At 39.7% G+C, this 17,309-nt stretch overlaps 1 protein-coding gene across 2 annotated transcripts in view; it reads right to left on the bottom strand.

Moving 5' to 3' along the window:
- Positions 1-368: 368 nt before the first annotated feature.
- GTF2H1 (general transcription factor IIH subunit 1) overlaps positions 369-17,309 on the bottom strand; it is a 33,621-nt gene continuing 16,680 nt past the window's right edge. For both annotated transcript variants that reach the window (XM_067540644.1, XM_067540645.1), the window contains 9 exons: positions 17,007-17,086; positions 15,601-15,731; positions 12,897-12,984; positions 11,285-11,373; positions 10,315-10,432; positions 9,074-9,164; positions 5,545-5,660; positions 4,429-4,521; positions 369-3,762 (listed from right to left, as the gene is read on the bottom strand). In XM_067540644.1, coding sequence (XP_067396745.1) covers positions 3,676-3,762; positions 4,429-4,521; positions 5,545-5,660; positions 9,074-9,164; positions 10,315-10,432; positions 11,285-11,373; positions 12,897-12,984; positions 15,601-15,731; positions 17,007-17,086 — 893 coding nt within the window. In that variant the 3' untranslated portion in view covers positions 369-3,675. The remainder of the gene's footprint in view (positions 3,763-4,428; positions 4,522-5,544; positions 5,661-9,073; positions 9,165-10,314; positions 10,433-11,284; positions 11,374-12,896; positions 12,985-15,600; positions 15,732-17,006; positions 17,087-17,309) is intronic.

A 17,309-nucleotide genomic window follows, 5' to 3' on the forward strand; every position in this document is an offset into this window, starting at 1 on the left:
TACTGCCAATGTCCTCTTATCTAATAGCTGTTGTATGACTGACTGGGAAAAGTTATTACGAGAGAACAGAATAGGAATGCTGTACTCTATTATTGTGGCAATAAAGAATTGCTTCTTAAATTTAAAAGCTAAATGAGGAATTTCAAAAGATGTTTCAGTGACAGAATAAAGATGATTCCTTTGTCACTAATGATTCCTCTTCTAATATGAGCTTCTGAAAAGTACTCTGCTGCCAAGAAGATAGCTGAGCTTATGCCACATGCAGCTCCATTGAGTCAGACCCATAGTGAGTTTGTTTTGCATTTTAGATTTGTTTGAACATCACAAAATACACAACCTAAAGTATTAGAGAAGACTTGACTGCAGAATTCAGTAGGGTTTATTCTACAAATATTTTGAATCAATGCCAGTGATACAAGTTGTATGAATTTTCTTTAAAAATACAAGTCAGTATAAAAAATTCCAATGAGTATATAATGCAAGGTAGTGATTGATTCGGTTTCAAAACAGTTAAGGAATTAGCAAGTAAGTTTATGGACCATGCTACAAAAGTATTGACATCAATGCTGTCGAGATAAAAGTAAGGAAGAAAGGTGCCTAGTAGTATTTAAATGTGTAGGAGAGGGTAACTGCCTCCCTTACTTTAGGAGGGGCTTGCATCTTCTGTTGCCAAAATATTTGAAAGAGCAACATGCAAAGTGCATAGGAGCCCAGCTCAGATTGTTCCTGCTGCTTTCAGCATTTCTTCAGAGCACATTTTCTATTGATCCACAATATATTCAGATAGCAACAAGTTCCCTGGTATCTATGTAAACCTAAGGACCTGTGAAGAGGAACATATCCCTCCCTCAAACAATAATTGCAAGGCAAGGATCCCCCAGAGTTCATGAACAGTGCGTCTATGCACCAAAACTTTAAGATTTTGCCCCATGTTTCCAGGAGCAGTTAATGCTGTTGCTTCAGCCTAAATACCAGTTAATTCCATGTTCAACTACCTACCTTTGTAATGTTAAATCAGTGCGATTGCTTAAAAAAAACAACCCTCAGTGCAGTCTCGTTTAAAGTTTATCATAGCTTCAGGGACAGTTAAAATGTAATTATCAGTTTTCCTCATTCCAGCGCTCTGGTCTGATAAAAGCACCTCTCCACTGAGAAGTGTACTGCAGTTTAAAATATAGCCACTTTATTTTGGAGCACACTGCTCTTTTTGTGGCTATTTGTGACACTGATAGGAGTCCAATCTTAAAGACAACTATTGTGGATCAAATATCTCCCTGATATGAGTCCATTAAAATCAGTGGTATTACAGTAGGGATGAATTAGGCTTACTTTAGTTTTAGTTCATGGAGAAGTTAGTTACTTTGTTTACATACAGGCATTAGGACCATATACTACCAGAGCGCACATACTGCATTTTTAGCAAGATGTCGCCCCTTAACCTCTTCCTACCACTACACTTTTCACCATGTAAGGTTAGAAAAACTGTGCCTCTTGCTAAACCCAGCAGTCTGTGGGGTAGTAGAACCATGTTAGTTACCAGAGAGCAGATAACATGCACTTATCTGCAAGGGTAGATTGAGGGAAGCTAGGTTAACAATTAGCCAAACTGGACTGTCATTACACAAAAGAATAAATGGACACAAATCAGACACAAAAAATGGTAACATCCATAAACCAGTTGGGGAGCACTTCAGTCTCCCAGGACACTCAGTAGCTGACTTGAAAGTTGCCATACTTCTACAAAAAAAAACTTCAAGAAACTGCAGAGCTGGAACCCATATGCAGACTTGACACAATCAAACCCCATCTGAGGGACTTGGAATGGTTCTCTCATTACAAGAACTAACTGTCACTGTTCACACATTCTCACCTTCTAATCAATGATTGTGAATAGGCCTCATCCACTAACTGAATGGACTTTGCTAACACCTACCCTCCCCATTGTTGTTCCTTACCCGTGTGTGTGTGTGTGTGTGTGTGTGTGTACATATACACACACACACCCTATCTGATTTCTATTTCTTGCATCTGACGAAGTGGGTTGCAGCCCATGAAAGCTGATGCTGCAGAAATTAAATTAGTCAGTCTTTAAAGTGCTACAGGACTCTTAAGGTTAACAATGCATTATTAAATTTCTAAACAGCGCTTCAGCAGTGCAGGCAGAGACAGAAATTCTGATTGTACCAAAAAGCTTATCTGACTATGAAACCCCAAACCACTGAGTACAATAAGCTCGTAGCTGACATACTCTCTGCAATGAGAAAACCCTCCCCCCTAAAAAAAGGAGAAGCAGTAGAGCATGGATACCATAGACAGATTCTGCTACTGTATACATATCTACAGTGCCAGGATTAGATGCCATCCCCTTATTGACAGCATACTGTACAGTTTAAATGCCATGCCAATTCTCATAAGTCTCTCTAAGGTAAGCCATTCTGGAGGTTGATGATTCAGTCTCCAACCTGAATTGCCATGCCTGCTCTTAAATATGTACTGTCATTCTGATTTGTCTCAGTGTAATAAATGCACCCTAGTTCTCTAACAGTCACATTTAATCCAAGTAAAAAACTCAGCCCAGACCATGGACTCGGTTAATAGTCAAAATAAAATAATGAAATACAGTGTGTCCTTAAACTGGATCTACTGATATAAAAAAAGGTTTACTTTGTCTCTAAGTCAAATATTTAATATAAGACAGGTAGGTCTTATGATCAACTCACAGTTTATCTATTTGGAACAAAGTATGGCACAGATTCCAGATATCTCTCAGAAGGTTGTGTATTCACACTTTTCACTCTTTGCAATGATTATCAATTCGCCAAAAATAGTATAACAGTCAACAAGGAAGAGCGGAAAAAAGCAGATTTAGGAGAAATCTTTTTCTTCTAAGAGGTGAAAATAAGTAACACTTCTACTTTTGTAAGAAACTTTAATTTTAAAAATGCATTCTCTCCTTCTGAAAACAGATGTCACCTTAAAAAAATTGCAGTAGGAACCCTTGCACTCAAAGGAAAACATGCAAACTTGACGGCTGAAAATATTCTGCATAAAAATCCAAGACATGAGGCAAAAGTGTGTGCCCCCCCTCTCGTGCCTTTAGGAACTCCAAAGCATAAACTGCTTTCAGTGCAATGTCTGTTGCTTCCAATTTGCGGGGAAAGCTAATCTCTCTGATGTTTTGAAGCAAAAACAGTCTCGGCTATATTTAAAATTTCATGGTTAATCTCTGTTTTCAGTAAGTATAAACAGAATTCAGTAAAAGGCCAGAATCCAGTGGAAAAAAAGGTTAAATTCTACCCTGTGCCATACACATTTAAAAAAAAATTAGACAGAAAAACAATTTCTGATTTTATTAATACACCCTTTTTAAAGTTTATTTGTGAAAGCAGCTCTTTATGCAAATCAAAAGCAGTTCCTGAGTAACTGCAGTAAACAGCATCTTAAATATTTTTTGTTTCATCTCTCAGCTCTTCTGTTTTGGTTCTTCCTTAATTTCTCCCTAGTTTCAAGTTTAATCACAGGTCCTTTCCAAAAAATGTGCAAGTTCAGTTAGCAACATTTCCAGGAATCCACAGATTGCAGATGTTCCTGCCATATCTAAGATCTGCACATTTGCCAGGTTGTGTTCCTACAGCTACTGCAGATTTCCCTGTCCAACCTTTACAGCACGAGTCTTCACGTTTTCTTCAGCATACGTCGGGACTGCCATGTATGGAACTTATTGTAGGCTGTCTGCAGCATCTCTTCTATATGATTTATCAACTGAAAAAATAAAACAAAGGGATCTTCCCAGTATCTGAGTAACACGTGTCCTTACTCCACACATGAATGGGCTTGATTTTCCTTTCTCTCACTATGAGGGATCAGGAGTAACTCCACTAAAGCCTAGCGAGTTGCACCAGGGTATGTAATGTGAAAGGAGAATTGGCCTCTGTTTCAATTACAAAATGTCTGTTTTATTGGTCAAGTACTGTACAGTATCAGTAAAGACAGTGGATATGTAGTTAGCTAATTCAAGGGAAACTATGCAGACAACTGACAACTTGTGTTCAAGTGCTGTACTTAAAAGCACTTTCAACAGTCAGTGGAAATTAGCTAAACAGGTCATTCATCGAGTCACGGAGAAGTCAGATTATCAGCTTGAAAGATGATAAAAGGAGAAAATGATTCCAGAATGTAATAACCCTACATCTTTTTCTCCCTCAGCCATGGGGTTTGGTTTTGTTTTGTTTATTTAAGGGGGGAGGACATGATGAGAAACACTTTTTTTATAAAAATTAAGCATTACATGTATAGCTAACAGAGCAAATTTAAAACCTCCAAATAAAGGAGACCAAAATCTGCCATCCCATGCTAAATGACTTTTTTTTTTAAAAGATCAATATTCACACAAATACTTGAAGTTAGAAGGGATATTTTTCCTCTTACATTTGTGCTTAAATACTGTCTCCGAATTTTTTCTTGGAATGGACAGAGCTTTGTAACTTGAAATCTTTCCAAGTTACTCTTCATTTTCACAACCTGAAACAGATCAATAGGGAAAAAAGTGTACAAACTCCTTCACATGAAAATTTTCTTGCCTTCAACAAATTACTCATGCAAATTGAAATACCTTGAAGCTAGTACCTAGGATTATTGTAAATAAGTATAATTAAAACAAATTCTAGAAAGCAGTTACTGTATTTAAGCTTATGGAAACAAGCACTAACTGGCTATGCATTTTTCTTAAGCTGTTTTGTAAAGCCTATTATACGCACTTTGCTGTACTGCAGTAACATTTTCTACAGTAAGTGTAAAGTGTTGCTGACAAACATATTATTTATATCTCTCTGCTTCAAGCAAACAGCGTACTGTGGATTTTTTTTACTTTTGCAGTAGAAGGCCCAAAACGTCTGAATAGAAGTTTTCATTTCAGACACTAACCTACTTTTTCTGATCCAAAATGAAGCCCGGTAGTGCCTCAAACAGGAAGACAGTGACAGACATGAATCGTATGTTTTGTTTCCAAGTCCTAGTCCCATGCTCTAACCTTTTTGAAATGCAATTATACTCTGAAAGATTACTAGAATGGCAAAATGATTCTATGGATGAGTCTGATTCTCCTGCCCACCACTGTTACAATCAACCTTTGGTATTTTCTTTCTGATTCTCATTACCAGTAATCGGGATTCTACAACTGGAATATACGTAATAATTCTGCTGACAATTCCTGAGCCACAAGAATCCTGCCCCTTCTTCTGCATAGTCTCTGCAAGGTTAGCAGGACAGCGAAAAACAGTTTTAGGCAATAGCATAGGCATATCACACTCCAATTGCACAGAGGGAGCAGATCTGCTGAGTAAAGATGTTGTTTTTACAATGTTGCTGTCTGGCCATAATCATTTAAGAGTGAAAGGACAAACATCTTGTAGAGTTATTTATTTAAAATGTGATACTACAGCTTGACTAAAAATACATCCTAATGATCTCATTACAGAGCGCACATGCGGTTACAAGATAAACTGACGTTTATACTAGCACGTTTATACCATATATCCCGCTTACCTTTTCTTCTAGGAATGGTGTATTAACAGGAAAGCAGGACCAGAAGTGTCGCAGTAGCTCCCCAACTGCCACATACAGGTGTTTCAGTTCAGACTGAATATCGTTTGGCACCATCTCTGCAAAGGAAAAGAAACTTTCTAAAAAACACACTACTTAAACTATGTAATGTGTAAGTAAAATAAGATCTGGCTAATACATAGGAATCCGACAGCTTTCTCTGTAACAGTGGCAGTCTACAAGCAGAGAGTCAATTACACTATTTCTTTGTAGTCTATATCAGTCTCTTAAAAATGAGCCTTAAATCTAGGGCTCATTTAAAAGGTTAAGAACAGAGTGTTTACTAAACTTAAACATTCCTTGATGAGTAGCGGCAAAGTAAACTTTATTCATTAGGGTGTAAGTCTCACCCTGTTGGAGGTAATAGGACCCAAAAAACCCACCCACTGTGGTTAGGCACACTGGATCCTAACCTACTGCTACAGCCTCCATCTTCTTCCACTGGGGGCTGAGGGCAAGAGCAGAGTGAGCACCTCCCCCACCTGAAGTGTGCAACACTATCATAATCCACTCATTGTGGAACAGAAGCAGCACAAATTGGTTTGGATCCTGACTCACATAATGGCACTGGATCAGGGTCCTTCCCTCCTCATGATGTACAGGGTAGGAGCAAGGATGAGATCATGGTGGCAGATGGGGTAGAGAGAACTTGTACAGGGAGAAAAACCGTGGGAGGGAAAAAGAAGCCATAGAAGTGAAAGAAGCAAGGGAAAACGAATGAGACACAGATGCACGGGAGGAGAAGTTAGGGAAGGAACAATCAGACAAAATGAGCAAGAGAGGAAAGGAGGAAAAGCACAAATGTAAATCAATGTGGAAGCAGCAGCACAAGAGACACAGGTAGCCCTCCAAAAGTCTATGTGGGATAAAATGGAAGGGGGAGGGGGCCCCAGCAAACGATGTACCAGGGCCCCAAATTTCTCTCAATGCACTCTGCTGTGGCTTTTCAGCCATTGGCGAGAGGGGGAGCTGTAGAGGAACTCAGCCCCAGCAGGAATGTTGGCAGATGCTGTGCCTGACTCGGGGCATGTGGTTGCCATGCCACACTCAAAGGTGCACGTTGCTCCTGCATGAGGATGGTCTGCTCCCTTTGGGAAGTTAGTGCCACTGCAGTGTGGGTGTTAACTGCAGGGAGTCCTTGTGGTCCCAAAATGCAGACTCCGACTCCCATGCAGGGGCATTTTTTCAGCCTGGTTCAATTAAACACCTAACTGCAGCTCTCCAGTGCAGTTACATGGTTCTTACTGTGCCAAATTGTACTGCAAAGAGGTATCATGCAGCAGCACCGGAAAAAAGCAATAGCTGTGATCAAGTAATACAAACTCTCAGTAACTTACTAGTGACAGACAGCGTGACCTTGGTATACCATATAAAAAGTTGTCAGTGGAACTCCAAAGAGGCTGCAAACACTGCAGTTGTTTGAGCTTTATTTCATTAAAGCAGTGGTCCCCAAACTTCTCCTCTTGTGCCGCCTCCCTATTCCCCCCCCACTAGTAATAGAATGTGTCCTCAGTGTGTGCCCCCTCCCCAATCCTCCCTGGCCGGGAGTGGAGTCATGGCCAGGCCTGGTCATGGTGGAGAGCAAGGGCCAGCGACAGGGAGCGGGGTCTGGGAACAGGGCTGGGGAGGCAGCAGCAGCCCAGAGTTGGGGTGGGGCCAGAGTGGAGCTGGGGCAGAGCGGGGCTGGGTGGCACTCCCTCTCCACCCCTCATGGGGGATGGCCCAGGCCCTGCTGCACTCTGCCAGACATTCCTCTGCGCCCTCCTAGGGGGATGCGCCCCACATTTGGGGACCACTGCATTAAAGGGCTTGCAACTAAGCATGACCTAATTATGAAATCTGACCCCCACTGCTATTTACAGGCACTCGTAAGCTTTGATCTTTGCACTACCCCCACATCAGAACTATGCCCTTTAGATCTCTACGGTACCCCTAGGTCTTTCTACAACTTGCATTTTGGGCAGATCCATCCTATAGCAACTTACTATGCCTGCTTTATTTCTATTCACTTCTACCCCTTCTGCATTCTTGAGGGTAGAGGAACTTGTGGCCTTCTGAATAGGGTGGGTTTTTTTTTTTTTTTGGTAAAGAATGGAGTTGGGGTTGCAGAAGTACAGAAGAAAATACAATTATTGTGCCGGAAACAGCAACAGCAAAAGGTAGAGGAAAGGGAAAACACTGTCATTCCCCACCCTTTATGTCCCCTTGTAATCCATTCCCAAACACACACTACACTTTCCCTTGTGATTACCTGACGGGCTACTGCTGCCCTTGTTTCTGTCATGCTTCCTGTCAGTTACCAGGGAAGTGAGTGTGCAAACTGGGCCTTGCAGGGACAGAGCTTAGACTCTAGAAGGCTGAAGAGGCAGGAGCTTAAGGAGGTATGAGCAGGACTGGTTGAAAGGGGCAGAACTAAAGTGGACACAGAGGGCCCATGTAGAACAGTTATACCCCTATAATCCATAGGAAAAATTAAAACTGAGTAATTATTTCAGACACAAGGTGGGTGAGGTAATATCTTTTATTGAACTATTAGTGAGAGACAAGCTTTCGAGCCCCATCCAGCTCTTCAAAAGGTACTCAAGTGTCATAGCTAAGTCCATTTAGCTGTGATGCTCGGAGTACCTGTCCCAGACCTGAAGAAGAGCTTTGTGGTTCAAAAGCTCATATCTCTCACAAACAGCAGTTGGTCCAATAAAAGTTATTCCCTCACCCAGCTTGTGTCTCTCAAATATCCCGAGACCAACCCAGCAACAACGACACTGCATGCAATTATTTTGTAGACAGATTTTGTAACCAAATCTGTCTCCAGATCACATCTAGGGCTTGCTCCCCTAGAATAAATGAAGCTTTATTTTGTAAATGGCAGAGAAAACAAAAGAGCAAAGAGGCTAGTCCTCCAGTATTACACTGTGGCATACTTTCCAAGGCCAGGGAGCGTTGAGTTTTAGCTCTGAGGTCTGAAGCCTTCAGTTTACATCTGTTATATCTGGCAGCCAGGTGTAAGCAGAGATACTAGAGGAGAAAGCAGGCCTACCAGCTGTCCCCCAACTGAACAGGATGGCCACTTGGCTTCACCCTATCTGCTCAAAATGGTGACAACAGGTTGGAAACTACTTGGTATGGCCATTAGTGGAGGAGTAATAAATGGTCTTACCTTTAACTAATTTAGTATTCTGTGAGTCAGCTAACAGCCTGACTTCATTTGCTATCTTAATTCCATTTACTTCAGCATGGTAGCCACCACTGCCCCCCTACTGGGCACACTGGATTGCTAGTTTCATTGAGAATTTTTCTTTTGTCACTTCAATGTGATAACATTTATACTTTGCAACAGTATGTTAGATGAACATCTGTGCATTTGCTTTGTCAGTATAACCTGTTGTGTCCAGAAATAAAAAAGTCACTGCACCCCACCTTGTTGCTGATATAGTTCATATAGCTAATGGATATCTTACTATGTAATACTTACGGTTTATGGCTTGCTGTGTTCCACCCTGCATAAGTGCTCCTCCAGGTGACAGGGCTGTGATCGTGCTAGAAGCAGCACCACTTGAAAGAACCTTAACAGAAACAAAGTCCTTTTATATAATTTTTTCCAGTGACTCGTTTTAAAACACTTTGGACAAATTAAGTCTTAGAGAAACATCTGAATTGCCCTGGCTCAGATATATCAATCAGGAGATTAGTGATCTTAGATTGAAATAATTTTGCAAGTATAAGAATAACCTCCCCATTGATGTGCTGGGGAATTTAGACACGTAGTTCTATTAAGCATTAACTCATGTTACCCGTGGAAGTTCCAGAAACCATGATGGGAACACAGATGGCACCTGTCCACCGGTATTGCTCTCAAATGATGTCTATAGTGTGGGTTCTTAACATGCACAGGATATTGTCTAACTGGTACATGTATTGGATGCAAGTCAGGATCACCAATACTCAACCATTTTAATAAGGCAATACAACAATTAAAGGAAAATTTTCAGTAGGCCTCATTACTTTACTAGAACTGTGAGGCACAAACAACAGTGGTAATTTAATTAGGCCGAAATGTAAATTTGCTGAGTGCAAGGAAAGAAGAGAATCTGCTGCCCCAGCCAAACGGAGGGCAGAGCATGCAGGCAGCCATTTGGCAGCCTCAGGGATGTAGTAGCACTTGTGTCCTATGTGCTTTTTTTAGGTCAGCAGATGCACTTAGTCACAAACCCACTGGCTGTGACCTGGTATTGCCATTGAACCCTACTCTCCATGTGCCAGAGGCAAGGGCCACCAGATATGCTCCACAATGTGAAGGTGGAGCTCTACCCACTGCAATACAGCAATGCTGATTCCACACCATTTGGAGCTTTCTCACGGGGATGGGAGAGCTGAAGGATTTGCCCATTAATACCAGGAAATCTGGTAGTTACTGGTCTTAATTTTACAACTTCAGAGAAGAGCTGAAGCGGTATTCCTAAAACACCGATCTGCAACTTAATTCAGGTAAATGATGAGTTGTTCTAATTCAAGACTTCACTTCTAAAACAGTTTCCCACACTATGCAATTTAACAGGAAAACTCTCATGTTCACCTTGAGGGACCAAAACTGTAAGTACCATAATTCCAGTAAATCAAGAACTATCTAGACAAGGTTTAATTTGAAATTAACTTTCCAGTATCAAGGAGGTAGTTTTACTTTTCTGTATTTAAATTAAAATGAATTTTTCCTACCTGAGTTAGTCTGGGTACATAGGCTTCCATTTCTTGTCTAATACTATGAAAAGAATTAATTATATCCTGACTGGTTGCATATTGCTGTGATTGAATTGGAGTTGGACCATGATAATACCTATGGGAGAAGAAAGGAAAAAACCCCAAGAAGTAACTATACAGACAGGAATGTTAGTAGCAAAAACTTAATTTCCAGTGGAATAAGATATATGTAGAAGTTGCACCTCTCAAATTTTAGGTGCTGTACAAACTTTGGCCTCTATTAAAAAAAATAAAAAAATCAAGGGTCTGATTAGAAACGTAAAAAAAAGTAACTAAGCTTCTAAATTCCACCTACAACCTAAACTCTTCCCATATGTGACCACAAAATGAGAAGGGATATGCCATTCTTGATTTTTGTTATGTAGCTCTTAGGGCAGGTCTACACTTAAAACACTGCATCAGTGCTTAAGTGAAGACGCTTCTATACCAATGGAAGAGAGCTTTCCTGTCAGCGTACTTAATCCATCTCTGAGAGGCAGTAGCTATATCGACAGGAGAAAAGCTTAGGTTCTGGAAGACAAAAGGGCAGCCATCACAAAAGAAGTGAATCTAATCATTGTGAGTTGATCCAATTCAACACGCAAATAAACAAAATGTCTCAGTGAATTAATAAGGTACAGTTCTTAGACCTTCATACTCAGACAAAAATTATGTCCCTCTTCTGTCAGTAGTTTGTAATAGAAGGTTTACTAAGTTCACAATAGTCAGTATGAACTAAAGATGCAGTTTTGAAAGTGGTAACTACTTGAAAATTTGTTTAAACAAGATTTCAGATTAAATTTTAATCTAGAAGCTCTCAAATGCCATGTAAAATACAAAGCAGATTAGGGATAGACTGATTCTGAATAGACCATAAAGAGATTTATATTTGTTTTAATATGTTGAAACATCCAAAGAACTGCTGTTTTCTTTTATCCATTGAACTTACCGATCAGATTTCTTTAGGTTTAGTGCAATAGTTTTAATGCTATTATTCTTTCCTAAATCTTCATATTCAATAGCCTCCTGTAGCTTCACCTGCAATATAATGACATGACTAAAAAACAAATTACTTATGATAGACTGTGCTTTTGTCCTGGTCCATAGTTTCCTGATTTAAAAAAAAAAAAAAAAAAAAAAAAAAAACACACCCAAAAGCCAAGATGAATGAAAAAAGCCAGAGTGGCTCAGATCCTCTGCTCTGGCAGTGCATCACCCAGTGTGTTCAGGAGAGGTGCATAGGTGGCTCTGGCTGTGGAGGCCACAAGATTCCTATACTATTGCCAGGGCCTAGGGGGAGCTCCTTTTCCCGGTCACACCCCAACTGGCAGCAGCAAGAGGAAGGAGGAGGCTGGCAGCCTAAGAGCTGCAATATTTTTTCTATGGCACAAGGATTATCCCCCACCTATATGGATCTTCCTCCCAGGGCAGGCTGTTCACCCTCTGTTTAAGTTTCCATCAGAAGCACAGCACAAAGTGGCCACACGCTGTGCTGCGATCTCAGCCAATATATTCAGCCAAATCCTCAAGACCTTTACACAAACAGACAGGCCTAATTCTGGGTGTCCAATCTGACACCTTAAATGATCCAGGTCTTCAGAGAGCAAGTACTCAGCATTTTCTGAAAGTCAGGCACCTTTAAGGTGTCTGAAACTGGGCACCCAAAACTTAAAACACTCAATATCACTGGTCAATTTTGAAAATGTAAGACATAATTACAACAGGAGTCAATGCTTGTGAGAGAACTTCCGGATAGGGATGAGTGTTTAAATGCCTTGGAAGACGCATTGTAACAAATCCGATCTTAAAATTATTTCTAATTTTTTTTAAATTAAAAAGCAGAGGAAATTACCAAGAAAAACTAGTATGTTTTCAAGAATTCCAAAATCACTGTCTTGTAATACACATTTTTTTTAAATAGCATTTGAGAAATTTTAATAAAAGCAAAAACTTGTCAAAATCTGGTGTCTGCCAGTTTGAAGGAAGTGAAAGTAAAACTCTTACCCTCCAAATACATGAATGGGAAGAACATAACTGTTTAAAGTCATATTTAGGTAAATGCTGTATTGAAATCAACCCTTAAAGTTGAAGTGTTAAGTGCCAAATTAGCATTCTGATTATTAGTAAGTGTCCACTCCTTCCCCAATACATTAATTCCACACAGGGGTTGAAACCACTAATATCCCAATTCTTTGTCTGGGCATTCTACCAGAGGTGCTCAGGCACTTACAGTGGTAATGCATAAATACAACCACATACAATGAACAGAACATGCCTCTTAAGATCCATTAGAAACACATGGGAAAAATATCAGTGTTCACCCAATGAAAGAAGCAAGGCCAACAGGAAGATTGTATTATCAATTTTTAAAATGTTGTTTGCATTTAAATAATTAAGGAGCTCTATGTCAACAGCACATGTTCATCTTAAAGCTATTGTATTTAATTGATACTTTATATTCATATTGTTCTTCATACTTTTAAACAAATATTGCTTTATGCAGCTGTTTGCAGTATTATACTTCAGCCCGAAACGCACTGGCAAACTCACTTTTTTCATACCTTTTTTATTGGTGGCTGAAAGAAATCTGAATCCCTGGAGTTTCCATCAATACTGCTGGTCTCACTGTAGTGATCATTTTGTGCTTCTCTTAAAATAAAAACGCAATATTAAAAGGAAGAGAACAATAAATCATCTTGTAGGAGATTGCCATTTAGACCGAGGACATGTTGTAGCAGGTTAATCGGTTTTAAAATATATTTAATTCCAAATTACTTCTTTCAAAAAGGTCTGCACTTAAATGCTGGACCTATGGGTGTCACTCTAAAAAGGGTCAATATCTTGTTTACGACAGGAAAGGGGGACAGGATTCATCATTTCTGCCCAAAGAGAAAAAGAAAGTGTAATCTTGACATAGTGAGATAGCAGGACAATAGTGGAGGAGAGGCAGGAGAAGCAGTTCTCCTGCCAACTAAAACTAAGTCATACACCTCTTAATGCATTTACATCACATCATTCCTGTGCCAATGTTGGCACGCACTAGTTTCTTCCATTTCTGTAATTTGCTCGTGCTTCCATCTACTCTGTGGTGTTGAGAGCTACTGTTCTGCCTTCCCAGCTTAGGGTTTTTCTTAAGGTTTCTCTTGGGTGCCCTCGCTTCCTCACACCAGTTGTTTTCTACTTAATATCTTCATGTGGGAGTCTACATTGGCATCCGGAGTACAGCTATTCCTTCTGATTCTGGTGGAGACAGGCTGCTGATTTCTCAGATCTCTTCATTGGTTAAAAAACAAACTATTTCCAACCAATGCCCAGAATCTCTCTCAGACAGAAGACTAGACACCTTCAAAAATAAGTGCCTAACATTTCGATAGGTTTCCAGTTCTTGAGGCCATATGTTAGCACTGAGATTACATTTGAATTGAACATTCTCCATTTTGTTCTGGATATCCTGGATTTCCATATGTCAAGTTTAATAACTGCTGCGGATGCCTTTCCTATCCTTGATGTCACTTGCTTCTTGAGGTGTCCGGTGGTCACTATGGTACTGTCCATGTAAGTGAATTGTTCTACTTTCTTGATGTTTTTGCCTTCTGATTTGATGTTATTGATTAACGTTGGGCTTCCATGGATGTTTGTTTTTTTGAGCTCTGCTTGGCCTGCTGTTTTTATACACGGTTGTCTCTTTCTTTGTAACTTTTCAGGGATGTTGTTCAATCGTGCAGTATCAGCAGTAAAAATCTACATTTTCTAGGCATTTGCCATCTATCCATGCAATACCACTGTGTTGCAATGTGCTACATCATTATCCAGTCTACAGCAATGCCAAACAGCAATGATAAAATAAAGCCCTGATTTCATGCCAGTGTTAAACCATTCTTGTCTGGTAGTTCACCCTTAGAGCACGTCCCATCTCTGTCCATGGCCTTGATAATGTTGACGTTGACAACTTTAGCTGGGATTCTGTAGGACTGAAGAATATTCACAATGTATGTCTCTGCAGGCTGTCAAATGCCTTTTGCAAAATCAGTGAAACTGGTTTAAAAAAAAAAAAAAAAGCTTGCCATTCTATATATTCTTCTATGATGGTCCTTAGTGTAAAATCTGCTCTACACAGGATCTCTTGGGCCTCAGTCCCAGCCTGTTCTTTTCTCTAAGCTTTGCATCTACTGCCTCCATCATCATCTGTGGTATCACACTGCAGAAATCTTTCCCAACACCACACTGTTACCTCCACACAAACTTGCCTGCAGTGTGGGAGTGCTGGCCACGCTACAGTCACAGTATTAGAGTTGTTATTGTCCCTCTACCTGGCACTTTGAAGGTGACACCTGCTGTGCATATACAGCAGGGAGTACTCCCGCACAGAATGACAGGAAAGTAAAGGTGCCTTCATATCCAGTTTATGCATTTTATAGACAGGACACATTCCATCCCCCAAAACGTATATTTCTCCTATCAGAAATATTTATTAAGGTCCAGTATTCAATTTCAATAAAAACACAAATCATATGAGCAAATACAGCAGCAGTAAGGGGAAAAAATATTCTTCCTAAAGAACAGATTGAATAGATTGACTGTAATTAGGTAAGTTTTGCAGGACTCGGATGAAGGAATCCTTTCCATGCTGCACAGCAGCCACTACTGCAACAGACTGTAACTGAGCCATCTCGCCCCTTTAAGGTTTGGCTCAGAAATCTGCACTAGTAGATCCAGTTGCCCTGACTCTGTAGTCTCCTCCTGCTGAGCTCTGGAGTATAGGAAACTCCTATAGAGCTATGCTCAATGTGCAGGTGATATGAACTCTGTGTGAGCTCCTTGCATTCAACCATCCATCCCTCTGCATGACAAAAACTGGACCAGTTTCACTGCATTCATGGTGGCCTTCTGGGCCTTAATTTGGGCTATAGTTTGGATGAGGTTTTCTCAATTGCCAAATATTCTGTAAGGTGAATCAGTTAAGGCACAATTTTTTTATAAAACATGAAAATATCCATGTTTGAGTTACAGTACAGAAGAGGAATATGAAGGTATTTCCAGCCTGCAATATTTTACACCGCCTCATGCAAAAATAGCATGTTTTTAATTTTGGTGCTTGGCATGGTCCTATAAATTGAAAGGGATTTTAACAGTAAAAATGGAATCCACACTAGCAACTTTGTTTTTAGACCATAATATTCCATAGGCTTCAAGTTAAACGTGAAAATGTTATAAATGTTGAGTCTGTTGCCAGTTCTGAGAGCTTTCTCCTATGCTGAAACTTACTGTTTTCTGAGCCCAGCTGCAAGGACCATTGCACTGTGATGATTAAAGCGTTTTATAATGGCAGCATTGCTACTCTCCTTTAAGGACTTTGAGGAGTTTGATGTGGATGGCACAGAGGAAACACCATAACCCTGCAGGTAAAGTAATTAACAGTTTGTTAGGTTATTCCAAAACTAAAAAGTGAGACCGTTCCCTATTTTCCATTAGATCTGATATAGTCTGCATTTCCCATTTTCTGGGCTTTCCTGAATGAATTGCATTGCAGTGTGGTCCAGGGGAATACATTGCAGTGTGGTCTAGGGGAATACACATAGTATTGGAAGTCAGTAACTCCAGGGTCCTAATGCTGGCTCTACCGTTCACTTGCAGTGTGACTTCTCTACCTTAGTTTCCCTATCAGTACACTGGGGATAGCAGTTCCCAACCTCAGAGGGTGGTTGGGAGGATTAATGCTTGTGTAACACTTTGAATATGTAAAGCTTTCTATAAACGCTGATTCTTTTATCCATTTTCAAATTGTTAGCTGCAATTACCAAATTCTTACAGAAGTTTATAGAAATCCAGCATGCCAAGGACTACTAAGTTTTCAGTAGTAAACAAATGAGTATGAATGTGTTCACCAAATCAATCATTTTGTTTTAAATTTTATTAAGTGCTTAGGGAATATAGCTTATCTCCCTATAAAACAATATAAAATTGTATTAGTAGCTACAATCAGAGTGCAAATTATCACTTGTTCTACCCATTAGGTAAATGGTAACTTTGGATCTATCAAATGTGTGTGGTGCAAACTACTGGCAATTAATATTTTGAGTTGATATTAAGAAATGTACATAGTTTTAATTTCATTTTAACCAAACAAGATGGACCAAAAACTTGCTAACTTTTTTATTTATCTTCACTTGGGACTCAATCTTCTGTATTGTCTGATTCTTGTGTACCACTGCCCAGTAGCTTCTGAATCGTAAGGGAAGTGAAATAAGGGGAGGTCTATTTTAAAATGAAAAAGCTGTACAAGAATGCTTCTAAAAACAAAGTCAGATTGTATACCAGTGTGCTTAAGAAGCCAACTGAGGTAATGCAGCTCCACAGACTAAAGAAAAGATGCACAGGACATGAACTGAGAATACAAGTTCTGATTCTCCATTCACTTATCCCAATGTAAATCAAACGTAACTCAACGCAGTTGCACTTGTGTAGAACTGATGTGATTGGAATTATACCCAGAACATTAACACAAAGAGGGGAAATTAGTGACAAATTAGCACTGGGCACCAGAAGTTATTCAGTGGAAAATTTGTGTTTTAGTATTAAGTGTTTGTGTTCCTTTTTAAAGATAAAGGAGATCCAGTTTTAAAATGTAAAAAGCCTTAATTTTTTTTTGTTTTTACAGCCTCTGTACTTACCTCATCTAGTGATTTATCCTCCAAGGCTGTTAAATCTAGCAGAGGATTTTTCACCCCTTGAGACACCATTGTTTTTAATCCTAAAAGGAGAAAAAAAACACAATGCTTTCTTGCAAAGTAGTATGTATATGAAAATGTGTCAACACTCAGCATTGACAAAGCATAAATCTTAGTTATCTGGACTTCAGTACCTTGATATGATTCCATAATTTTCATACACAACATATAGCATGGCACAGATTACTATTAGACCCCAATATATTTGCAAGAAATTTCTTTCTAAAAACAGCATTAGCTGTTGCC

This window comes from Emydura macquarii, unplaced genomic scaffold (genome assembly GCF_026122565.2).
Source record: "Emydura macquarii macquarii isolate MOO-44397 ecotype Brisbane River unplaced genomic scaffold, CSIRO-AGI_Emac_v2 contig_587, whole genome shotgun sequence".
Taxonomy (NCBI): domain Eukaryota; kingdom Metazoa; phylum Chordata; order Testudines; family Chelidae; genus Emydura; species Emydura macquarii.